The following is a 24,788-nucleotide window of genomic DNA, read 5'->3' on the forward strand; positions in this document are numbered from 1 at the left end:
GTATATTGCCAGAATTTTCAATTACAAAACAAATGATTTCTTCGTAAAATTCTCTTTCCCATTTTTTTCGTAAAGCTCTGTTTTTTCGTCAATTTTCGTAAAGACTCTTCTTATTTCATTTAAAAAAATTATCAATTTGTTAAAATTCTTCTTCGCTGATAAGTTCTCTTTAGCCGAAAGTTCTGGATACTCTGGCAAGCTTCTTTCCTGTTGCGTCAAGATCTTTTCGAATCGAAAGGCGCGCGAAGGGTCCAATCAGGCCGCGCGCGAAATTTCCATTTTCCTTTTTTTTCTTGCCTTTTTCCTACAAAAGTCGATTTTGTCGAATTTTATCGGTAGCAGGAGAAATAAGAGAAGGCCAAAATGAGGGGTTACATAAATCCGAACTTGGATAGAGAAATGAGGAAAAACTTGGAAAGTAAAATTGAAGATTTCATCGCTTCCGGAAAAGGTAAATTTCTGATAGTCATCATTTTATGTTTAAATTGATTTAATTTGAACCATTCAAATAAAAATTTATTCAAATATGATAATTTATATTTACCGATTTTCGACTGGAATTGTGCGTCATTATTTTCAGCGAGAAATTTCAACAAGGGAAAATTGCATCATTTGGCGACTAAGAGAGCATAATTACGTTAAATTTACAGATGTACATTCAGATTCGTACACATTTCCGCCTGGAATGTTCAACTACGAGCGTCAATACGTCCATTCCCTGTGCAAAAAACAAGGTCTTTTGTCTGCAAGCCACGGCGCTGGCGAAAAACGACGACTAACAGTCAGCAGGAGATCAGATGATCAATTCAAAGAAGTTCTGCCGAAGCTGATTCCTGACGATAAGAAGCACATTGTGGATGCTTTGAGAAATTACAAGGAAAAGGGATGGCAGAATAACAAGAAACCGAAGCTGGAGCCGAAGTTTAGACTCGAGTTTCATTCAAAACCGTCACTGCCCACTGTAAGTTTTGTGCGTTTTCATCTGTTTGAGAATATTTTTAAGAGCCAATACAACAGGCCAACTCAGAAATTACAAGGAAGGGTTTATTTTTATCACAGAACTTATTTGAAGTGCAGGGTAGAATTTGTTCAAATTTACAATCGTTGATGTCATCATTTAATAATCTCCATGAAATTTTATAACCTCTGAAAAGCTTTCCGGGCTGCCCTGCCGATCGCCGAAAAGAAGCCTGAAATCGTCAATTCTATCGTCAACTCAAAAGTGACAATCATCATTGGAGAAACTGGCAGTGGAAAGACTACTCAAGTTCCACAGTTTATCTTGGAAGACGCAGAGGAAAGACTAAGGCCAACGAGGATTTACTTTTCCCAGCCTCGACGGCTGGCGACGGTAACATGTGCGAACAGAATTGCTGAAGAGCGAGGCTCAATGCTCGGGAAGGAAATTGGCTATCAGATAAGGATCGGATACTCCTCCATGATTTCTACATCGGAAAAGTTTGACGCTTTCGAAATGGACTGGTGTGTATCCTTAAAAGGCTTGATAACAGAATCTCGAACGACACCAACATGATCCTGTGTACACATGGCGTGCTACTTCGCACACTCGTAGGGTCAAAAAAGGAAAATAGGGAAAAGCTCAGGCATGGGATTTAAATCTAAGCCAACGGAAACTCTGATGCTACCGTATATGCAACATCCGGCGCTTTCTATTCCAATATTAGCACGATGGTCTCGCACGTAATTCTCGATGAGATCCATGAACGGGACAAAAATGCTGACTTTCTTCTTATCGAGCTGCGGGAAATGCTTAAAACTGGCGAGCTGAATCGCTTGGTACTGATGTCTGCTACGATTGATGTGGATTTCTTCAAGGCGTATTTTGAAAAAGAAGGAATTCAAGCAGAAGCAGTTTTTGTTGAGGGAAGAACTGGCCAGATTATTGAAAAGAGCCTGGAAGATGTTTTGGAAGAATTCCCGCTAATCATGAAGAGCGTCGAGAATCACGTGCGAAAAAGAGCAAGAGAAGTCGAAATCATTGAGCAACTCGAGATGGAAGAAATTGAAGGCGACCCTGAGAGTACAGAAAGCTTTGAAGAAAGCCAAGAGCTTCCCTTTCCCGTTGATCTGGCAACTAAAGAACGAGTTCCGAATTGCCGCCGAAGATTTGACGCGACTTTATCAAGAATTTCTAGCGCGCTGCATCGAGGAGGAGCACCTCGTCTTGAGCATGAGTTTAGAATTTTGGACAGGATGATTTGTGATCCTAAAAATGTTGAAACTAAGCAGTCTGAAGATCTGAAGCGTGCAAAAACTCCAAGAGGAGAAAATTTAGGACAGGGTCATTTTATTTAGGCTTTTATTTTAGAGGAAAATATTGTTATAGTAATAATTCCTTACTACTTCCAACAAAAAAGTTTCATTTATAAAATAGGTGGTGATTCTTCTATCGAAAGGGTTAAATAAGAGTCTGAGATAGACTCATTCTTCCGAATGACCTATTTCCATCGCCATAATGACCCATATTCAGTGAATCTCGCAGCTCGAGCAGGTGCGTTAAAATATCTCGTCAAGTTCACAAATGAAAGCGACGATTTCTCCCTTCTTCGGGAAAAAGACAAGTCCGGACGCGATGCTGTCACTTGGGTAGAAGAACTTGTCGAAAAGGACCACGACAAGTTTGAAGAAATCATGGACTTTTTGTACGACCATGATCCCGGATTTGAATCTGATGATGATGAAGCGGATGATCCAAGGAAGGAGATCTGTAAAATCGCTGAAGGAAAGGATTGAAAAATGATTGCTTCTGAAATTTATTAAGCAACTATAGTCATCCTTAGAAAGGCTACGAGAAACTGTTCTCTCGTACGATCGACAATATCCTTATCAAAATGCTCATTTCTGAATTGTGGCAAAAGAAAGACTTTTCAAATACTGGTTCAATTCTTGTCTTTCTCCCTGGCTTCAGTGAAATTAAATCCCTCGGGCTGGACCTGATTGAATATTTTCACGAGTGCAACTTAACTCCCCTTTATGATGATGAAAGTTCCGTTTCTCCTCAAAGTTCCTCCAGAAACCTTTTCTACCTTCACTCACAAATTAACCCAAGAAAACAAGCTGAAGCATTCAAAGTTGGAAAGAAGAAAATTATTTTGTCGACAAACATTGCAGAAACATCTGTTACAATTCCAGATGTTGACTTCATTGGTGAGATATCTAAAAATATTCGAACTCTTTCAAATCGTATTAGTTGATTGCGGAAAACAAAGAATGAAATCATTCGAGCCAGGAAGTTCCGTGTCCATGTGGCTAACAACTCTCATCTCCAAGTCATCGGCCCGGCAACGTGCTGGGCGATGCGGTCGTCTTCCCGGAACTACTGGCACTTGCTTTCATCTGTTTTCGCGAAAAACTTTCAACGAAATTATGCTGAATGAACAAGCCCCCGAACTTGTCCGTATTCCCATTCCAGAGTTGTGCCTTTCCGCAAAGATGCTCGGCGGTGACATTAAAATCGAAGAATTCCTCGGCAGAGCTCCTGATCCTCCTGCTCAAAACTATTCATAACGCTGTTGAAGAACTCAAAGCACTTGGAGCGATTGAAGCAAATGAAGAGCTTACACCTCTTGGGAGGCTGTTAGTCGATATGCCTCTCGAACCACGTCTTGGGAAAGCTGTGCTAGGTAAATATATCTCGCGTTAAAAAATTAGCATTCAAGACGCGCATCCGCTTATAAATTCGTTTCGTTGATTCGTTCCTAGCATCTGTCCTACTGGGCTGCTCCAGTCCTGTTATTACCATCGTTACATCACTTGGTTATCGAGACCCCTTCGTAATCTCCGCCAATGGCGACGACAATCACCTAACGAAGAAATTCAAAAGCGCCATGTCGGGTGGTGTTCAGTCTGATCATCATCTCATCCTTCAAGCTTTCGGAGCCTGGGATACAGGGCGTAGCGGATCGTGGCCTGTCGGTAAAATCATGTCTATCCCTACATTGCAATACATCCGAGATGTGAAAAGACAAATCATTGATCATCTTCACAAATGCAACTTGAAACCAAGTAAGGCTTTTTCATTCCAGCAAGAAGATAGATTCTTTCTAGGGGATCATAATTCGAATGATTGGAATTTGATACGCGCCTGCCTGGGGATCGGCTCGTTCCCGAATGTTGGAAGAATGGCCAATCCAAGAGCTTCAGGCCGTCGACAGAAGATGCAGTTCAATGTGATTTCCGCCCCTGAGAGAAAAATATTCCAAGCAGCAAACTCATCAATGTACGTCGAAAACGGACATGGCGAGTCAGCGAATGAGTGGGTAATATTCGATGAAATGTACCAGATCGCACGTGGAGCCGTGCCAAATTTAAAGACCGTTACCGCCATTCCTGTCCTCCCAGTAGCACTGTTCGGTGGAATCGATCGTCCTGTGATCAGAACTGACGAAGATGAGGTGTATCTTCAGTGGAATCAAGTGAATTTGAAATTAGCCTGTCCGGACAAACATATCGCGCTGAAATTCGCCCATTTACATCGCGATTGGAACGCATTCTTCAATTACGCGCTAGAAACAAGAAACACTCAAGACGACGGACTTGTTCAAGTTATCACGACGCTCTTGAGTGCTGACGCCCAGGTTCCAATTTCTTTTACTGGTGGAAATCAAGGAGGAAGACATAGAGATGACAGAAACAGTGGGCGCTACTTCCGCGGTGCGTTCAATCGTGGAGGAGGTCGGGGAAGAGGCCGCGGACGAGGAGGCTTCAGAGGTGGGTACAGACAAAATGCTGCTAATTTTGCGAATTATTCCTGAAGACATTCTTTAATTTCTGTACGAAATACAGCAAACCAAAGTATTGATTCAAACAAAAACCGATCGCGTGTTATAAGATTTGTTATAACAAATAACCTCGCAAGGTCAAATTCATGGGAATTAATAACTATTTCTACATCTGTTGTAACTAATAGCAGGGCAACTGTTGTAGAATTCTATAAGTCAGCATAAGTCGGAAAAGAGATGAAGATTTTGGGCATTACCTTGGCAGCGGTCAATGCTTTGAGTGACAGCGCTGCCAACTATCTTATGGTCAATGAACTCAACTTGTAAGGCTTAAGAAATATCAATATCTATAAGATTGAAGGTGTCATATGCGAGGACGAGGCCACCAAGAATGCATGGAACACATCCGAAGCCAATTTGAAAGCCTTCACGGTGTCACTGTAACTTGTGGCTTCACCACTGATGGCAAAAACGTCGCAGGCATGGCATTTTGGTTTGCCAGCATTGAAGAGTACGGTGCCGTCAGCTGCGGTGAGCTGACTTACAGTGGTATCAACTCTGCGTTCGTGGATAGAATCTTGGATAAAGATTAAATATTTTCCTAGTGCTCTTAAACGGGCATCCGATGACGCAGCCGCCTGGGGCTCGCCTTGCTATTCCGAGCATGGTCTGAAGTTCAACACTTGTGCTGGCATGTTTATCTCCCAGCGAGCCTCAGAGTGGTGCCCGAATTCGGATTCTCACAACATTATTGTCTCGGATCCAGCTTACATCTACGTCAGCGGCTACTCTTTTGACTTCACCTATCCGGGTGGACAGTATGGAATTGCTTACTGTATTAATCGATGAGAATAAATGATATAAAGATCATATGAGCAAAGTTTCTAGAATCAATGTGTTTGTCAGAGATTATTTTCTCATTTTGTCAGTTTTCGGACACGGAATCGCCATGACTCCTCTTGCTTTTAAGCTTCTCGTCGGGGCTATCGTCGGTTCATTATTCAGCGTAAGAAAATTGAAATCAAAAGCTTGTCATATGCACACTTTTTTCTCTTAGTTTTTCTATAATTTTGTGTGGAGATCCGTTTTTCCACTGGAGACTGGTAATGAAGTTCCCGCATGCGGCGAGGGATTCTTCTTCGATTCAGAGGCAAATCAGTGTATCGTCGAGAAAACTGAGGAGCCGGCAACTGGTGCTTTGATTTCAGTAAGTCATGCTATCAAAAACTTATCTGTTCAAATTCTTTATTCGTAGTTATTCGGCAGCCTTCTGGGTTTCGTCCAGGGAGAGGAAGAAGTCAAGAGTGTTGTACCCTACTGCAATGAAGGTTTCGAACTCAATGACGAAACCAACACCTGCGAAGAAATTGGTAAATTTAAATTGATTGCAAAGAAAAATCAATCATTCTTTAGAAACATTTCTTGATGCCACCGCAAAATGGCTTTATGAGCAGCACAGAGGTTTTGTCAATAGCTACACCGAGAGCGATTACATGACCAATCTCAACACTCTTGTTGGTCTCGCATGCTTGGTTTGTGCTGGCAGTTTCCTATTCACTGTTTCTCTCGGCTGGGTTTTCAAGCAATTCTTTTCCAAAGGTAAATAGTTTTTCTGCCTTCTCATTAATTTCCTCTTCTAGCTACAAAAAATAACATCGAAGAACATGAGGTGAACGAAAACGACGACGATTTTGTTGCAAACGATACTCCACGAAACGGTGAGTACTACGCGAAAATCGCCCGGCGAATTCAGGAAGCTGAAGTTCCTCCACTCGCTGCTGGCGCTAACCAAGAAGGTCGAGTTCAAAATAATTCAATTTCAGACAAATACTTTGAGCATTATGACATCGAGAATGATATCAGACAAATTTTGAGCTCGTGCTAGTCGACACCGAGTGAAGACAAATACAGTTTACTATCCTTCAGCGTCAAAAGTTAATCTACACACCTGTATACTCTATATATCCATGCTTTCTTTAAATCCAATCTTTATCTTTTCAAATAAAATCTATCAATACTCGAGATTTCAAAAAGCTTTTTCCTCCAAGAAGCAGGGAAAACTTGAAGGTCTTGCGATGTGTTTTATTGCAGCACTACAGGTTTTCAAGCTTTAGTAATGAGAAAGTTCCAAAAGTTGATCCAAAAAAGGCTGATTTCTCGTTTATCCGCAGTATCCGAATTTTCATCCACTTGTGAAGCATTCCAAAGGTTAAAGTAAAAGTTTCGCCTATCAGTTTCGAGCTCGCGTAAAAGACGCACTAAAATAGATCAATACTGATAGAGATGTTGGTTCTCTACTTTGTTGGCGAGTGAAACCAATGGATATTTCAAGCTGAAATCCTGTCAGTTCGTCGGCGGTACTTTTGCCACTTCTTTGGAAAGAAACGTTCGCGTAAACTCCTCCTAAGACAGCCTCAGTGTATCGCCATTCATCCCAATCAACGAATCCACTGTCATTCCAGTCAGCTTTCTCCCAAACTGGTTCTAAGAAACTGCCCCAGTGGGGAAAACTCTCATGGTACTCGCCATAAGTAGTTGAAAAAGCTTCACCGCATCCAATGAAACTCTCTCGATCAAGTCCGGCATCATCTTCAAGCTCGCATTCTTCATGGCAGAATTCCCAGAAAGGCTGAAACAACCTAAAAAACGTGAAATACTGATATGTCTTATTGACAGGCTTCTTACGATGAATCGAGCGCGTCGACAAAAGCCTTGAAGTCCCACCAGTTTTGATCAACCCATCCGCGAACTTCTCGATACGAACTTTCAAAGATTTCACTTGGCCGGGGAGGTTGACCGCTCACAAGCGTCAAAAGCGCACAAAGAAGCTGCATTCTTTCCTAAAGCTGGGGGAGCGCTCGATTTTTATGCGAAAAATTTTTGCACAACAAACATTTACCGATTCCAGTCGTATTGACTTTCATAAACAAAGCGTTAATATTGAAAAAGGGGTTGAAACCAATATTCGCCCTCCAAACAACGTCCGTATTCACGTCCGGCCAACGGGCCAAATATGGAATATTATTTGTTCTTTTTGATTGCAGTACTATTTCAACTCTCATTAATAAGCAGATTCCAGTAATGAATCCAAAATAGGGCGGTTTCACGTTTGTTAAGTGTTTCAGAATCATCGTCAAGTTGGGATTCAAGCCACAGGTTATTCATTGTCTGAGCTGGATCAGGTGAAATTTCCTCCAGAAGCCGAGCTAAATTTTGTCAAATTTGATTTTTTCTACTGAAGTTTACATTGCTGCTCGAAGAAAATTCCGAATTCCATCATGTCAAGAACATCATCGTGATTCGAATCTGAGTAACCAAAAGTGACTTGAGAGTAAATTGCCGCAAGAACAGCTTCGGTGTATCTCCACTCATCCCAATCGACGGCTCCATTGTGATCCCAGTCTGCTTTCTCCCACATAGCATCGAAAAAGTCTCCCCAGTATGGAAAACTAAGATGGAAATCCCCGTAATATGCCGCAAAAGCTACTCCGCAACCGATGAAACTCTCTTGTTCGAGGGAAATATCGTAGTCGATTTCCAATTCATCGTGACAAAAGTCCCAAACTGGCTCGAGAAAACTTTAAATATAAAAATTGTCAGAAATAAAAAAACTTACGAGGTATTCAGATTGTCAACAAAATCTTTGAAGACCGGCCAATTCTCGTGAAGATACTCGCCAACTTGTTGGTACGCATCCGCAAATACTTTACCCGGTGGAGTTTCAGGAGGGTTGGCTCTAGTGAGGCTCAGAAGTGAAAGTGCGAGCTTCATTTTGAGAGAAACTGAGCGAAAAAATATTGTCTTTTATTTTAGAATTTTCTCGCTGAGCAAACAACGAATTCAATTAACATTTGTTTGTTTATTAATCAGCTGTGATAAATTCAATGATACCAGATTAGACCAGATATGGGCGGTTTCGAAAGGCGAATTGTCTTTGTTTTATTGAGGAGTAAGGGTGATTGAAAACGCTTGTGGAAGAAGGTACCATTCTCCGGGACGCATATTTTCGCATTTCTCATTCGCAAGATGGAGACTTTCTCCATTTGGTCCTTTATAAATGTAATCCCCAGAGAACTTCTGGCATCGTTTCATCGTAAGGAAATCAGCATAGTAACGATTTCGGGCGAGTATTCTGAGTTGCGAAGAAGAATGACATAGGAGTGAATTTTGAAGAACGTACTCGCCGTTTTCAACTCGATCGAGTGTCATTTCTCTCAACCGACAAAATCAATCTGTCTAAGTTGTTCCTGCTTGTCGATCTCTTCAGTTTCTTTACAAACGATTCTAGCCATATCTTGATTTCATATTTCGTCAACTCTTTTGGATGGCTCTTCACGTCCATTTTAACAATAGAATAAAAGGTATGACAGCCTTCAGCCCGCGAGATTTATTGTATTGTGAGAAAGAAGGCTGATTGACGCAGTGCAATTGTCAAAAATATTCCCAGCCTTATCGTTCAAAGCCAAGATTCGAAGTTTCTCAGCTGACGAAGTCATCATATCACTAGTTTTATTTGCAGAATAGCGATTGTATAACAGGAAGAAGCGATGTTCAATGAAAATCATACAGGAGTCGGGGTTGAGTTTCGTCTTGTTTCGGCAATGCTTGAGCTTGAGCGTCTTCTTTGGTCCGTCTTTTTCTTGTTTTTGCGTAGTGTCTTTTGAATTGATCACAATTTTCAGATCTATTATCTATTTTTCATTGAAATCCATCCCTTGTAAATTGTCATCGAAAGAAGAACTATTCCAATAGTCAGGAAAATATATGACTAAAACATACTTACTGCCGTTGTAAAAGTAATAAATAATGATTTCTCCTGTTAAATTCGTCTAATGTCCATTACCTGCCATTTGAGGCTTGGGAATGTGGCCATTTGCGGCGCCGCCAATAGATAAAAATAACCGATCATTCCGCAAACGAACTATCAATGAAAGCGTTATCAAAAGTAAAATGAATCTAAGCAGAGGATAAGTGGTACCGTGAAACAACCGCATGTCATTGATAAGCATCTCGCTGAGGTAAGCTTTCCAACCTCCTCAATCTCCTCTAAAAACTTGTCAACTTCCGTACTCCATCTTTTCAATCACCCTCTTTCATTCCAACTATGCATTTACATCGACAAACATATTATTCTATTTCCCGAGAGCTGGGTTATTATTTCTACTGTCTCGCATCAACTATTCAACAGGATAAAAGCCACAGAAGAAAACTCAATTTTCTGGCAGCGATGGAATTATTGGAAATGAAAGAAAGTTATGTATTATACAGTTTTACTAATACTGAAAACAATTTTAAGCGATGAACTCACCATCTGAGGACTCATCGTCGTCGGACATTGTTGCTTGCTTTTCAAATGATGAATTTTATTCAATAATAAATTTATATTTAGATAAACTTTCATTCGAAAGTTATTTGATTCCATCATTCCTGGTACTCTTTCAGATGATTTCTGTATTTTTGAATAGCACTCCCGCTGCGCATTTTTCTCGGGCTTCTTTTCTGACTCTCTCCCATGCTTTTGTGTACTTCTATCTAATATAGACTATATTCTTTACATCAAGCAACCAATATTCCAATATTGCATCGCAAGTTCAACTCTGACAAAATTACTCCGTCGAAAATGAGTTTTTCTCGGGTGAATGATGCTCGCGTCTTCGCCGTCTGACGCGGTGCTAAATCATGCCATCATGAAAAAGATTTTCTTTTAAAATCCATTTTCATCCTTTTCGCGCCCGTATTAATCTCGCGGCTTCGCATTGACATTACTGTAGGAAATCTATCTTCAACAAATACGGTGCCGTTAATGGCATGTGAAGCGTTTTTGCGGCGGTCTCTGGCTATTTCTGTGAATTGAATGAGGGTTATACAATCATGACACACATGTGTTCCCGAAATTTGACACAAGAATCGACTTCCAGTGCTCCACAAGTCTTACTATTTCCACCAAGACTGTGTTGGAAGCTTATGACCCAGACGATAAATTTTTACTCAGTATGATTTTTCATACTCTAGGAAGTATCATTTTGAAATTTTATACGCTTTATTATAGCTGTCAGTGTATGAATAGTATAGCAGGTATTGATTTATTATCGATATCTTTAAAAGAAGATATATCTAAGTGCCAACTTCAATGCAGAAAAATATGTGTACTGATTAAGAGATGCCAAGGCCTGTCAGAAACATCAGAATCTGCCAAGGTCTACAATTTCTAAAGACAGCTTGTCATTTTCCGCTTTGACTGGGATTTAAGACAGTTATCGACTTCAGAGAATTCTATAAGAAAATCGGAAAATTCTCCAGGACTGTCGGATCTCCGCGGTGCTCTAGCGCCAACAACATGCTCAAGAAATGCCCAAATTCGGAAGCTTATATTGTCGCCCATCAAAACTCTCATATAAAAAGCAAGGATTGATTCACCTAGAGCCATCAAACAATTTCTATCTTATTATTGAGAGTCGATCTTATTAGATATGGCTCCAAGATCAGAATTCATCACCGCCAAAATTTCAACTGAGATCGCTCCTTGGGAAGAATACAACGACTACTCGCTCAAATTCGTCCTCGAGAACCTCAAAGTTGGCTCCGGAAAGTTGATACCAAGCGCAACCGCCAGACGAAGTTCGACTCCGACTTTTGTACAAAGCTGCACCTCGCTCAAACTTAGAGCATGCTCGCTCTTCTGAACAACAACTAAATGGACGTACCGGAGGAAATGTTCACTTGTATAGAAACCCTGTAAAATGCTCGCTTTTTGCGGAATTGATTAGACTGTAAATGATTTGCCTGCAAATATATCGCATTTGAAATTGTTCAAAAATGAAATCAAGGAAGAGATTTATTTGTGAGATTTTATTTGTATAAACTGTACACCAGGATAAATCATCAGGAATATTTACATCATCTTCGGTAGCTTCGGCGATTGTGTTGGAATTCTTACCTTAGTAGACGATATCGAGATTTCAAAAAAATTAGATTCTGGTTGGATTGTCCGATTGTTTTTGCCTTCAATCTGGGGCCACTGGGGTCAGGCACACCATTTGCTTTAACGAGCTTGGGGAAAGTTAAATGCATTCTGCACCGATATTACACAGTGTAAAAAATTAACTCGGACGGCGTGAAAAGCGAATACCACTTGACCTCATAAACACGCACTAGTTAGCGATCAAGAACTGGTCCAGTCTCGCCCCATTTCGGACAAAATTTGCAATGCGGGTCCTTCCAGATTCTTCAAAATTCAGCTCACTCAATTCATCAATTTAGGCAGAGATAATTTAAAAGGAACAATTAAAATAAAAAGCAAAAGAGCAAATAACACGTAGAAAAAAAATTAAACGTTGGTCAGTTAAGCTTTACATGAGTGTTTTCTATCAAAGAAAGGGTTGAAAAAACCAATGGTGAGTTTCACTGGCAAGATCGAATTTCCCTTCTTTAGGAGAATAAAGGATGGAAAATGATTTCTATTGCTACTGTGAGAAAGTATTCGAAGCTCAAATTTTGGACTTTTGGATTTTGAGTTGTGCAATTTTTTAAGTTTAAAACTGGACTTAGGTAATTATAGTTTTCAGTCTATGAATCTTCGAAAATTCTTGATTCTTGGCAACTATGAACTATGTTGTTGGAAAGGGGATATTTATAATATTTTACGGAGGGCGTATGTACATGAAGAGCGTGAGACATTAGTTTTATATAGGTTTTGATCGTTTTTATCATACTCTTATTGGAGTTAATATAATGTCTACAAGGTTTCTTCGCCAAATTCTCCAATGTTTGCGATATCGTCGGCAAGTCGTCCAAACATTGCTCGGCCAAACTTTTTATTGAAATCCTAAAAGTAAAGGATTATTCGTGGACAGGAAATTGTGATCCTCGTTCTGATCCGCCGTCATGATCCCAAGAAATACAGGAAGCCATTTAAGGGCCTCTCAATTTTTGGTCAATTATCTAAGTGCCTTTTCCCAAAACAGGCATTATTCGATGAACGTCATTTGTCGTATATGGAGGGCAATTCATTATTGAACCTCAATGTTTAATATTATTTTTCCGCTCGAATTTGAATTGGTTGATAAAATTTCTGCCTGGCGAATTGCTTTTATAACTAAATTTGGCTTCTTTGAACACTATCTTGAGTAGACTCGGTACGATAGAAGTCCTTGTGATCATGTACAATATTCTGACGCAGGTTCGGGCTGTGCAAGTTTCGCGGTGGGCCAATCTGACCGCCAGCTCAAACAGTTTTATCTCGGCAGGAACGCGTTCTATACGGCAGGCAGCATTTCTAGCCTCGCGTCAGTACGTACAGTCGGAGTCCAAAATAAGGGACTTTTTCTGCTCCAAAATTTTCGTAAAAAGTCCCTTATTTTGGTACAATTTAGCATTAAAATCATATAAACCATGCCGCAGATTTTCGGCATTTTTGGCCAACAAGTCCCTTATCTTAGTGTCCCTTATTTTGGACTCCGACTGTAGTACCAAGTAGCATTACATTATAATACTGCGGTCTCTTAGCTCGCCGGTTGCATTTTGGACAGAATAACATTTTGGTAAAATTCAAACACGCGTTGCTGCATGTCCCCATGAATATTTTTATGAATAAAAATCGCACTTACTTGAGGATAGGCCCATTGGTTGTCGCGGAGGTCAAGTTCCTGAAGCTCTCTGTCGTCTGTGATGATGTTACTGACAAAATCGATGTCTTCCTCGGAAAGTTGGTTTTGCTGAACTTCGACCTTGGCGAGCTGTCTCTGCGCATTCAAAAAGTTGGAATCGACTTCGCTGATTTCGTTTCCTTGGAGGAAAACGTTCTTAACAGCGAGAGAGTCCTAGAAATTTTAAGTTAACAAGTTTGTCAAAAATTAAAAATCTTACATCATCGATGAAGTTGTTGATTTTCTCAATGTTGTTACCGCTAAAGCCGACTGTCTTCAAGTTTGCTTTTCCTTCAAGAAGGCCTTCGCTGATTTCCTCGACAACGTTGTCGTCAGCCATGAAGATCTTCAAGTTGATGGCGTATTGAAACAAATCTGGATTGAAAGATCTGATCTAAAAAGATGAATTAATGCCTGAGCAACTTTTATCGAATAAATACCTTGTTGTTTTTGACGTAAACAAACATAAGGTTGGGGCTATGATCAAATGTGGACACGGGAAGGAATTCAATTTGGTTATCGTTTAGGTTGACAATGCGTAATTCCGGCAGCCTCTTAAACTGTCCAGAGGCGATTTCTGTGATTTTGTTTTCACTGAGATTGATTTCTTTGACTTTCAGCATGTTTCGGAAGGCATCTTTGCTCAGTTTTGAAATATTATTGTTCTGGAGATACATTCTTTCGCAATTTTTAAGGTTGGAGAAGACGGCCTTGTTGACTTGTGTGATTTTGTTGTGATCAAGGCTCACTTTCTCTACGCTTGCGCTCATTCTGAAGGCCTGCGAGGCGACTGAGTTGATGTTGTTGTAAGAAAGATCGACTGTCTTCAAGTCCTTTGCGTATTTCAGCATCTTTCCATTGACACGTGTGAGTCGATTGTGCTGGAGCTCGAGGTTCTCCAAGTTTGGCAGAGCAGTGAGAATCTTCATTTTCATGTCGACAATTCGGTTGTTGTTCAATTTCAGATTCTGAAATAATTGGCAATTATTAATTGCTCAATTAAAAGTCCACTGATTAGTTTTGACTATCGTTAGAACGCAATTATCTGTGCTGGGTAATTGGGATCAGCTCGAGTTTAACCAAAAACAACCAATTATTTTGGTTGTTCCAAAAACACTAATTATCGTATTCAAAACGACACGAATATCTTCGTCATTTTCGTATTTTTGCGAAAATAAATTTTCATTTGAATGAATCCACATTCTGCTGAATCAGTTTACCTTGAGTTGCTTGTTCTTCTTGAAGATAGCGGACTTGTCGAGCTTGAGGATCTGGTTCTGGGAGAGATCGAGCTCTTCAAGAGCGATATTGTTTCGGAAAAGTTGAGGACTGATCTTGTCCAAAAAGTTGTTCCTAGAATATTGATATGGATCAAATTCTAACAATTATTTTCTTACTTGATGTTCAATTTTTCCAAGTTGGTGAGTCCTTCGAGCCACTGTGGGTGAATTTCGTCAAGATGGTTGGACTCGTAAGAAAGTTTCTGAATATTTTTTGTAAGTTTTTCATCAAATAAATCATGACTTTGAGAAATTATGACGAGTAAGTGGAGAAGAGAGTTTCTTTTTTATCGCGAAGCTCTGTCGTCTGTTTTGACAGGTAATGAACGCGCCAGCTAGGGCGGTTACTTCAAGGACCGAATAGTACGTATTTTTTCTATTGTACGAAAATACTTGCGTGGAGCTTATTCTTGGTACGCTATTCTAAAATTGAGTTGGAGGATAAGAGCTAGAAACCAGTTTTTTGACTATCTTTTTTGACTATGAAGGGAAATAATTGACAAAATCTACCTTGGTGCTTGCTGGAACAATAATCTTCTTGGCCTTCTTTCCGTCCATTCTAGCGCCGCTGCAATCCACAGCCTGTTCAACTCCAGTCGCCATTGCGCACTTGGTAGCTCCACCAGCGATATTCTGTCGGGCGAGGAGGGCTTCGGCCAAAGTCTCGCCAGTAACGACAAGCTTCTTTGAGTTGTAAATCTTCGTGTTTGACTTAATGGATAAAATTATTTGTCTGCTCGGCAAGAAAGAAGATAATTTCAATAATCTCGAGTGAAATATTTCCACGGAAATGCTTGCTCAGAAATGTCATAAAAGAAGAATTGCAACTGCCGCGATTGGGAATTCCTTGCATTCCGGAATGGAAGAAATTGTAGGACTTGCCCTTTAGAAAGGCCGATGTTGCTAGAACTTGACGGGAATTTTTGACGGCGAGGAATATTTCTGCGAGACTGATTTTTGCTCTTTTTCGTACTAATCCCCCGCTGGGTTGGTTTTTTATCGAGCCTCTAAATCGGACACGATGTGGTGATCACCAAATCAGTGGACAACCGCACTGTTATATAAAGTACACACAAAGCTACCTGCACGTGGTTTTTATTTTCAGGAAGTTAGGTTGCTTAGAGGGGCTTTTGAGAGTTTCTCATGGGTAGATACGGATCCCACTCATTTTTTTTTAATATTTTTAGTCTCCTAAAAGTGCGACGAAAGATTCAAGAAAGGTAAGAATGGATCAAACTCAGGGTACCAATTTTATTAGTCTTTGGAATTTCGTGAGTTTGTTGAAAATCGCTTCGAGCAACATTCCTCCGGCATTCGCCAGCTGGAGGTTCGAAATTGGTGAGAGCATGGTTTGAGAATTAGAAAATTGAATGGATTATGACGGCGAAGAAATAACACGATGCTCAACGAGCTGCGGTGGCGCGAGCATTACCGGGCCAACAATAAGGGGCTCAGCTGGCTGAGGGTTTATTTGAGTGAAGGCACTAGAATTTGAGGATGCAGTGTACGTGTTTCCCATTATACAAGTTTTATCGTTGAAAACCGACGACATGAAACTATCTCTAGAATCGTTTCTGTTTGCCGTTCCATGGTGCATTTTAGAAATCAGATCTTGGATAGAATTTACAGTAAAAGCAACAAGTAAAAACTAAAATGAACGACTTCAGCTACCTCTTGGCAAAGAAACTTCAACGACTTCGCAACAAAATTAAAAGCTTGAAGAAAGAAAACAAAATTTTAAAACTTCAAGCCAGAAAAACCATGCTAGAAAGCATGCTTGATGCGGAAACTGACGGTAGAATACCGATTGACTCAAAAGAAAAAAAGTGTAATTTTGTTTTTAGAGAGTCGATCAGAATTGCCAAACTGCCAGATTTGCATGAAAAATCGCATACAAAAAGTGTTCAATTGTGGACACCCGATTTGCACCGCTTGCGCGATAAAAATTTCAGGGACAGGGTACAATTCTATCAAAAATATTTTTTCAAGTTGTTTTTATTGACCCTGTTTGAAAGACGACGACATTTGTCCGCACTGCAAATCGAAGATCACTGGCTTCACAACTATTTTCTACTGAAAAAAAATTTCCCTCGCTATCCAATTTCTGTTGCCTTTTCAAATGAAATTTTAATAAACATTATCTTCTTTTTTCCTGAATATTTGGAAAAGCACTTATCCAAGACGCAGAATTTCCAGGGCGTCGAAAATTGTTACTTAGGAAATTTTCGCAGTTGCAAATTTGTTTTACGCTCGTGCGGGCCGACGCCGATAAGGGACGCCAGGAATGAGAAAATTAATGAAAATTTTCCACGTTGATGATTATGGCCCGCGCGTTTTTGAAAACGAGGCCAAGATTCTTGATGAAAATTTCTTGCGCCGGTGTTTGGGAAGTTCAAATACACGTCGGGGGAATTTTCATTGCGATGATAGAAAGTGCTCGTTTCTTGGTTAAGACTTGAACGTTTCAGGGACCAAATTAATACGAAGATTATTTTGATGAATAAAATGAAAATTTTCACAACTGCAGTGGGGCCAATTTACGCTCCGCGTCGCTAATTATTTTCGCTTTTACAAGCATAATTATCATGTTTTTATGCCGGGAGGGACTACTTCTAACACGAAAATTAACCAGTCAGGGCAAAGTGCTCATTAGTTGCAAGCATCCTACATCCTTCAACTGATCAAAAAAAAGGCTCCTGGGAGAGCGCTTAGGATTTGTCGTATCCTCAAGTTGGATCCTTCCAGCTGTTTCGGTCGAGCACTCTGTTTCTCACGCGCTTTCTAATGTCATTTTTTATACGTCAGCTGCTGGGCCGTATATACTTCGAGTTAAGATAATCCAATACGAAATGCAAATCCGGGGCGTGCTGTTGCTATTCCTACTCAAGCATTAAGGGTGCCGTGTATATGTTCTTAATAGCGAGGGCGTACTCAAAGTGAAAATAAATGCTCCGCCGCCAGTTATCTTCAAATAAACCTTCCACGGAGCCCGGAATTATCCAGTACCGGGCGTCGCTTAACCTGCCAAACTTTTGCCATTTTAGATGCCTCCCATGCAGTGGAACATATCGAAAAAAGCTTTACCTCATGGCATCTCTTTCCATCTTCTGTGTTTATCTTTTTCCATCCAGAGGAACATCTGCATTTGTCGTCAGTGGACACATGTTCAAGTACTCCTTCTCTCATTTTCTGGCAGGGTTCTTTGTCCGGAGATCTGATTGCGAGAGGGTGTTTTTTGCCGGCAATTTTAGACTTTTTCTTTGCTGAAATACATAAAATGAGATTGAGAGACGATGATTGTTGAGGGTAGATCTTGTTTGCCAGAACCTCTTTTCGGAAAAAAAAGAGCAAGGTTTATACTAACAGTTATCTAAATCTGAATTCGCGGAGCTAATCCATTAATTCCAAGAGCACCAATTTTCTCTCTCCGGGCCATTACCTCCTTATCGCTCCTTCTATCCTATGCTTACTATGGGGCTCTACATGTTATCAGTACCGGCTATTGATAAGCTCGACAGGAGATCGCCAGTCACGCGGTACGACTCGGGCGTATAGCGACCGTTTGGGCTCTGTCTTTCGCGTAATTGGATGAAACGCAGGCCGGACAAACTGTTTTGACTTTGCTTTATTGAGCTCATCAGCCGCTCATCAGATTTGGACGAGGAAATCATAAGCTCAGAGTCTGATTTACCCCGTCAATGGAGCTCGTAGCGCACCTGTGCTCTGTTGCAAAAGTCATTTTGGCAACTAGTTTCAAAAGAACAAGAGAGAAGCGTTTATTTGGTGCGATTAACTATCGAAAAAGAAAACTGGGTCCAGCTTTAACAGTAAGCCGCAGCGAACCTTTCAAGTGTTACAAGATAACAAAACATCAGCCAAATACGCGCCGTCATCGTTTTCGCGGGAAAAAGTTAACACGTAAAACATGAGGGTTCTTTGTAAATATCTGACAGCTCTTATGTCTACATCGATTTTCAATAATTAGAGCATCTGATGATTTTTAGCAGAGTTTTAGAGCCACTATTTCGGTAGGTCAGTGCTGATTATCTTGAGATCAGGTTTGGCGAGTTCCACGAACTTGGCATTCGCGGTGACAGCTTTCTGAATGATAAAAGCGACTCGTTCCCCGAGAGCGATCCCGGTTAATTTTCAACTAACTCGCTTCGCATTCTATCCTGACAGCGTTGATGAATTTTTGACAGCGCCTGTGAATAGCAACCAGCGCTGATGTTTTCTTCCGTCGGAAACAACGGAACATGCCCATGTTCATCCGTTTTCATGACGAAAGGAAAAAATGTCAAACAACGCGTTTGGGTACGTTTCGTTACCGGAAGAAAATGGCTGCGGCCGCCGTAATTTTCAGATTTTTTCAGAAAAAAACATTGTTTTGAAAATACGGATTCTGCGGTCAGAAATTGCCGATGAAACGGAAAAACTGTCACAAAATAAAAGTGGCGAATTATACCGGATACAGCGGTTTGCATTTGGGTCCAGTTTTTGCTGGGTAACTTTTTTTATAAAATGGCTAAAAAGTTCAGACCTTTTCTATTTTTTCTAAATGCTTCGAACACAAGCCCGGCTTATCGATTCACGTGTGCTTTTCAATTCGCTCATCTTCTTGTGCGGATTCGACGCTATTTGGTTTCATCGCAATGCGAGGACGAATTTAACACGGCGTAATCGGCCGTCAGCTCTCACTTTAGAACGGATCAAGCTCATAACGGTGAGATCCGGGCGGTCGGACGCGCCAAATTTCCTCCGCTTTTGGCGAAAAATGAAATTTCCACGATCGGATAGAAGGTAAATACGAGTATCACTTCCCATAAGACAAAGGATTAAAAACAAGGATTACTTTGAATTTGATTCTTCTTGCAATTTGCAAATTACAATTTTGGAACTTGAAGTCTTGAGAACTGAATGAACGAAACAATTTTGGCTCGAGTTTCCGCGCCGTAATTGATGAGTTCAGAAGAGAAACAATTTGCTTGGAAAAATGGCAATCAACCTGAAGGTGATACCCCGGGTGGATAATCCGCTTGGATAATTTTTCTAGGCAGCTGAGAAGGTAGTCTAAGGAGACTTGGGAAAAAACTTGAGATGCGTCCCAATGCTTTAGAACTGAGCTGGGTGTGGCTTGGCTCCTATTTTTGGACAGAAGCTGGGAGAGACGGTGTTCATCAAAGGACATTTACACTTCGCGTGTCAATTTGAAATTCTTTTCGGAATTGAGCGAAAAGATTCTGCATAAGAGAGAGAAACGTGTCCCTGACTGACCTGCTCAACCACAAAAAGGGGATGATAAAACCCTACCCAGGTGTGGCTGAATTTGATTGTCATTAGACTCTCAAAGGGTCAGGGCCTAATCGCAAGAGACAGTCGGCATTGCTCGTTGTTCAGAAACCGGCCTGGGTAGGGCATTTGCTTGAAAAACTTTCCGGAAAGAAAAGTTCGCAAGTTTAAACTTCTAATTTCAAAATGATAACATCAATCCTTGCTTGGGTTTATACTCAAACGCTGGGGTTTCCATATCTAGCCGCCAACATATTTACTATTTTGGTAGGTGATGATGTGAGCGATCTCCAAATTGCTTTGAAAATAGAGCGTCGCAAGACTTGGAGCATGTTGTCAAAACCAATACCGATGTCTTGAGTCGATATTAACAATATTTTTCGTTCATACGAAATCAGAAAAAAATTGGAAAACGAAACAGGGAATCAAAAAGGAGGCTAATTCCATTCATCGTTCAATTACCATTTTTCTTCCTAACTCGAAACTAGAATTCAAAAGAAAAGACGCGTCTAAGAAATTCTTCAAATCTCCGCCAGATTTCTTTGCTTTGTCAAATTTGAACTTTTGAAGAATTTTTCAAAGAAATTCCAAAGTAATCGAATATTCGAAAAAATCTTTGTTAACAAAGTTTTCATCGCCCTCTTCTTCACATTACAATAATTTGAGTTTCTCAATTTTTGGGCCGCAGGCGCTCCTTGATATAATATGAAAAAAGACGACTGAAGAAGAAGGGGTTGACAGGGGCCAGACGGCAAGTGTTTGAAATTTAGAAGGGCCTTGGCTTGGTATTGTTTACCAAAGAACACGTCTTCAAATTTTCTTCCTGTCAAAGCCTATCCATAATCCTTCGTGCCGAGCCACTCGATCTGGGAATTAGAGAAGGTCATGGATTTCAAACCATCCGGTTTTATTGAGGCTTTTTTCTAAGGCAGAAATCCGAGATTTCGACTTCAGCCTTAGATTAGTTATCACCTTGTTAGCTATTAGCCGAGATTCTGGTTACTGTTCTTTTGCCTGTAGCGACTGTCGACAAACGCTCCTTTCAATAAGATAAGGCTCGGACGCCGAAGCTTGAAGCTAACATTTTCAGAGATAACAACTTTAAAAGTCTTTTCGGAACAAAGAATTTTTTAGAACGAGAAAAATGACTCCGATAAGAAGATACTGTAAGTTCAGATTCGAAGAATGTTGGGTGTTTGACAAGAGTCGATCAGTAGAAAGTCGATTGAAAATCCGCCAAAAGAATGTTCCACAAGAATTCAGCTCTCGCCGAGCCTCTCATTACGAGCTTCCGCGCGCCTTAGCACGTCCCCAGTTGCGAACCCTTAGAGACTCAAGGGTAACACTGCGAAATAAGGCCAGCTTATCCGCCAAGTGCTGAGAGGGGAGAGAAATTGTCTTCAGCTCGAAAATTACCGCGCATGTCAGACGAGGACATAATGTGGCTCGTTTAGTCTTCGCTCTTGGTCAGGGCGACGCTTGACGCTCTGCGGTTTTGGGGTCAGCTTTTTCAAAATTTCAATCTTTGTCTCGAAAAAAACTCTATTCTAAGCTGCAAAGAATGATCAAAATAAGACCACAGCAAAGATCGATAGACCAGTTTTTTCCGTAATGGCTCATAAGAGTCGCCATGTTGAATTTCGGTAAAGTGGGCAACGAAAAGAGGATCAAGGAGATTACTCTCTTTCCGCGAACTTTCCAACGTTGGGTATATTTTCCTCCCGTATGCATGATTATTATTGTTTGGCCTTTAAAATGGTACTCGAAGCTCCATTTCTCATCTCTTCTAATTATGAAGTTGAGCTGTTTTAACACTGCCAAATATATCAACTGGCTTTTCTCTCCACCGTTGGATCATCCTTTAGCGGGAAAGCGGGTGGAAGCCCACACCGCAAAGTGACAGAAACACGACGAAACAAATTTTCACATCCGCGAATTATGACGAGATGAGGATCTCTTTCCTGTCGAATCCGATTTGGGAATCAATTACACTCATCGAATTTGTAGCTCGCGATCACAAAATGATCGAACAGCGGATCAAAAGATCTAATTTAATTCTAAAAGCTCATGTTCACCGGATCCAAGCACGGAAAAAATAACTTTTCGAAGAAGCACTCAACTTGATAAAAACTGACCATTGGTTAGGTTGGATTTCGAAGTCCGTGATTCTCTCTCCAAAAACCTCGAAAAAAGTGGATGTTCAACCGCATCCACTTGTTTCAAATGTCACCACATGGATGCGCGGGTACTGGAGCCTCTTTTCAAATCACGGCCGGGCATTAGATTATGCTCCGGAAAAGTGCGTGGCTAAATCACCGTCACGTCGGCTTTTGGAAATACGGTAACCATGAGAGGAAAACGAGTACTTAAAGTGGCGCCATCAAATGTGAGCGAGGATCAGCCTCGTGACCTCGCTGTTTTAGAGTAATCACAAAGGGTTAAAATTTGCATTATGATGGTCTTGAATAATTGTTCCGTAACGGTGCCACAGAGAAATTCAAAATCCACGAGGGGGCTTGTAATTCCCTCAAGAAGTTCAAGGACCGGTAGGACCGAGAAAACAGCGTTTCAGTACCTACCCTTGCGCCCTGGCCACAGAACGAAAACAAACCCGTTGAACGAGCGTCTTTTTTTATCGTTATTTTCCGCGGCTTATCGAAACTATCATTAGCCCAGCGCTCGCAGTTGTTGTGCAAATAGATCATGTGGTGGAACATTTTTTTGCTTTATAAAGAAATGATGGGGAGCAAAAATGGTAATAACCATGCCATGGTAGAGAAAGTCACGTTTGTTAGCATTTCTTTCGCGGTGAGAAAACTATCTGCAACAAGGTCAAAACTCAATTTGAAAGAAAAAGGGAGAGGAAATGAAGACGTTGATGCTTTTGATGAAAAAGCTCTTTTACATACGGGTACATTTACCGTGTCTTATTTCGGCTCGAGTTTCATCTGATTTGATGTTTTAATGGTTAACAACTTGATTCGACGACTTGATGCTGTATTTAACCGTTGGTTTTTCAAGTTAAACATCAGTTTTCAAGCAAGAAAACGTTCAAAAGAGGTTTAAAATTTGGTATTTTTAATGACGCGATAAAATAATGCACATAAAACAAGAGTGAAGTAATAAGTGACGAAGAAAGAGCGTTCTAATGAGACAGGAACTTTCTGGTTCCTTTGGGAAGGAATCGACAACTACGGTATCTTCCTTGCTTCGGGAAGCGCACGGACGGTCGAACATAAGATATGGCGTGCTCCGCGGCGCCACCGCACCATACAAGTTGTTCTGCAACTTCGTAAGAAAAAGGCCTTTGTTTTACATGGTGATTGGTTTACAATTAACAGGTATTGACGGATGGCTTCATTACAAGAAGCTACCGGGAGATTCGGTAGTCTTCCTTGATTTCGAAAAAGAACTAGCGGTTGGCAACACGGAAATGCGGGATGATCAATAGGGGGCTTCAATCATAGCAGCTACCGAAAGTGATTAATGATTTGCAAATCATAACTGAGAGTGATAACTCAGAGTTTTCTTGTTAACACGTTAATAGGGTTAACAAAAGAAAAACCACGGTTTTTTAGAATTCGCGAAAAAGATATTTTTAGACCTCCAAACATTGAAAATTATTTTTCAGTTGATTGAGAGTGTCCAAAAATAGATTTCTCGTAAAGAAATTCTGGCAAAAAAAACTGAAAAAAGGAGTAAAAATGGTTGAAGTAAAATTCTTACCGGCATTTGTGCCGTCCAAAAGGGCGGCAAGCATGAGTACTGACGAAAAGAGCTTCATTTTTCAAGAAGGTTCTTTTCTTCGATTCTGTTCTGTGTTATGTTTCAAATTCTGTTTGTGTGTTTAGTAATCTCTCTGTTATTGAGCTCGTAATCTTTCGATTGGCGAGTCTTCAATTCTTCTTGAGTTCTTTCGACGATCTCTAGTTTTTTGCAGATCTTGGTCGATCACTGAGAATGATCAGTGATGAATTCAAGCGTGGTTGACCACGGTTGGGTTATAAAAAAGAAAGGTTAGGTTAAGAGAACCCAAAAGCTATTCAGGCGAATTTCAGCCCGAACAAGTTTCTTCGCAGAGGTCTCTCAAAGTACCAAAAAAAGCAAAACGTAATTTTTCCCCATCACCTTCGATGGGGAAGCGCCGCGGGCTCGCCGCATGCTGGCGCGCGCGAGGCAGCACCACCACCAGCATCACCGCCATCCACGCTGCTGCTGGTGGACCAGCTAGTAGATCCTAGAGTAGCTATAAAAGTGGATTTATTTAAAGCACAAGACAACGAATAATAATGCGGTTGAACGAGACGGGCAATTTTCCGCGTTGGAAAAGTTGTTCCTCGTAAGAAGCAATTTGCGACGCGGAGCTAAGGCTTTCGTAAGAGTCGGCCACAGCTCTTCCGAGCGGTATCTTTTTTACAGATCGTATATAAATAACCATTAGGAGCCGCAGAGGATGTTTTCTCAAATAATTTTTATGATCTGGTCGGAATTTTATTCGATAAGACCATGGAAGACTAGGAAATATCAATTTCAAATTGATGAAAGGTTTTATGATAATCATGGTAATGATGTTTACTGTTCCTCTTTCGCGTAAATAAGAAACCATAATTCTCATTTTTGAATTGCACATTTGTAATAAAATGAATAATTAGGTTCGATTCCAGTCTCAAATCATTATTATTACCATTTTTTTGGAAGCCGCTCCGTGACAAGGTTTTCATAATTTCGATATAAATCTAAATAACTGTTTCAAAAACCGCTAGAAAGATGTACGTATTTACGTCCAAATGCCAAATGTCTTTTTTCTGTAGTCATCTTTCTAAAACAGCTCA

The 24,788-nt window shown here is 40.6% G+C and overlaps 6 protein-coding genes across 6 annotated transcripts; 3 read left to right on the plus strand and 3 right to left on the minus strand.

Moving 5' to 3' along the window:
* The first annotated feature begins 245 nt into the window (after positions 1-245).
* LOC145711997 (3'-5' RNA helicase YTHDC2-like) lies at positions 246-4,826 on the plus strand. The gene is given in 12 exon segments (XM_081789684.1): positions 246-451; positions 663-961; positions 1,004-1,034; positions 1,152-1,419; positions 1,497-1,604; positions 1,686-2,302; positions 2,492-2,728; positions 2,806-3,168; positions 3,212-3,515; positions 3,517-3,644; positions 3,724-4,026; positions 4,069-4,826. Coding segments are annotated over 12 exon segments (3,453 nt in total). The 5' UTR covers positions 246-363; the 3' UTR covers positions 4,776-4,826.
* Positions 4,827-4,960: 134 nt separating this feature from the next.
* Positions 4,961-5,606, plus strand: LOC145711300 (uncharacterized). The gene is made up of 3 exons (XM_081789020.1): positions 4,961-5,065; positions 5,104-5,304; positions 5,348-5,606. The coding sequence occupies exons 1-3, from the start codon at positions 4,980-4,982 to the stop codon at positions 5,589-5,591; spliced, it is 531 nt and encodes a 176-aa protein (XP_081645146.1). The 5' UTR covers positions 4,961-4,979; the 3' UTR covers positions 5,592-5,606.
* Positions 5,607-5,675: 69 nt separating this feature from the next.
* Positions 5,676-6,748, plus strand: LOC145711212 (uncharacterized). The gene is made up of 6 exons (XM_081788944.1): positions 5,676-5,748; positions 5,800-5,949; positions 5,998-6,112; positions 6,156-6,341; positions 6,383-6,538; positions 6,628-6,748. The coding sequence occupies exons 1-6, from the start codon at positions 5,692-5,694 to the stop codon at positions 6,639-6,641; spliced, it is 678 nt and encodes a 225-aa protein (XP_081645070.1). The 5' UTR covers positions 5,676-5,691; the 3' UTR covers positions 6,642-6,748.
* Positions 6,749-6,810: 62 nt separating this feature from the next.
* Positions 6,811-7,597, minus strand: LOC145711073 (uncharacterized). The gene is made up of 3 exons (XM_081788799.1): positions 7,428-7,597; positions 7,041-7,381; positions 6,811-7,000 (listed from the first exon to the last, which is right to left on the minus strand). The coding sequence occupies exons 1-3, from the start codon at positions 7,574-7,576 to the stop codon at positions 6,846-6,848; spliced, it is 645 nt and encodes a 214-aa protein (XP_081644925.1). The 5' UTR covers positions 7,577-7,597; the 3' UTR covers positions 6,811-6,845.
* A 196-nt stretch (positions 7,598-7,793) lies between these two features.
* Positions 7,794-8,513, minus strand: LOC145711998 (uncharacterized). The gene is made up of 3 exons (XM_081789685.1): positions 8,359-8,513; positions 7,989-8,320; positions 7,794-7,948 (listed from the first exon to the last, which is right to left on the minus strand). The coding sequence occupies exons 1-3, from the start codon at positions 8,511-8,513 to the stop codon at positions 7,794-7,796; spliced, it is 642 nt and encodes a 213-aa protein (XP_081645811.1).
* Positions 8,514-11,576: 3,063 nt separating this feature from the next.
* On the minus strand, positions 11,577-24,049 carry LOC145702220 (uncharacterized). Its single transcript, XM_081779439.1, has 9 exons — positions 23,683-24,049; positions 17,752-17,930; positions 15,178-15,378; positions 14,785-14,870; positions 14,608-14,740; positions 13,828-14,355; positions 13,608-13,781; positions 13,349-13,561; positions 11,577-12,567 (listed from the first exon to the last, which is right to left on the minus strand). The coding sequence occupies exons 1-9, from the start codon at positions 23,738-23,740 to the stop codon at positions 12,478-12,480; spliced, it is 1,662 nt and encodes a 553-aa protein (XP_081635565.1). The 5' UTR covers positions 23,741-24,049; the 3' UTR covers positions 11,577-12,477.
* Positions 24,050-24,788: the final 739 nt, after the last annotated feature.

The sequence above is a fragment of the Oikopleura dioica genome, chromosome 1 (assembly GCF_907165135.1).
Source record: "Oikopleura dioica chromosome 1, OKI2018_I68_1.0, whole genome shotgun sequence".
NCBI lineage: Eukaryota > Metazoa > Chordata > Appendicularia > Copelata > Oikopleuridae > Oikopleura > Oikopleura dioica.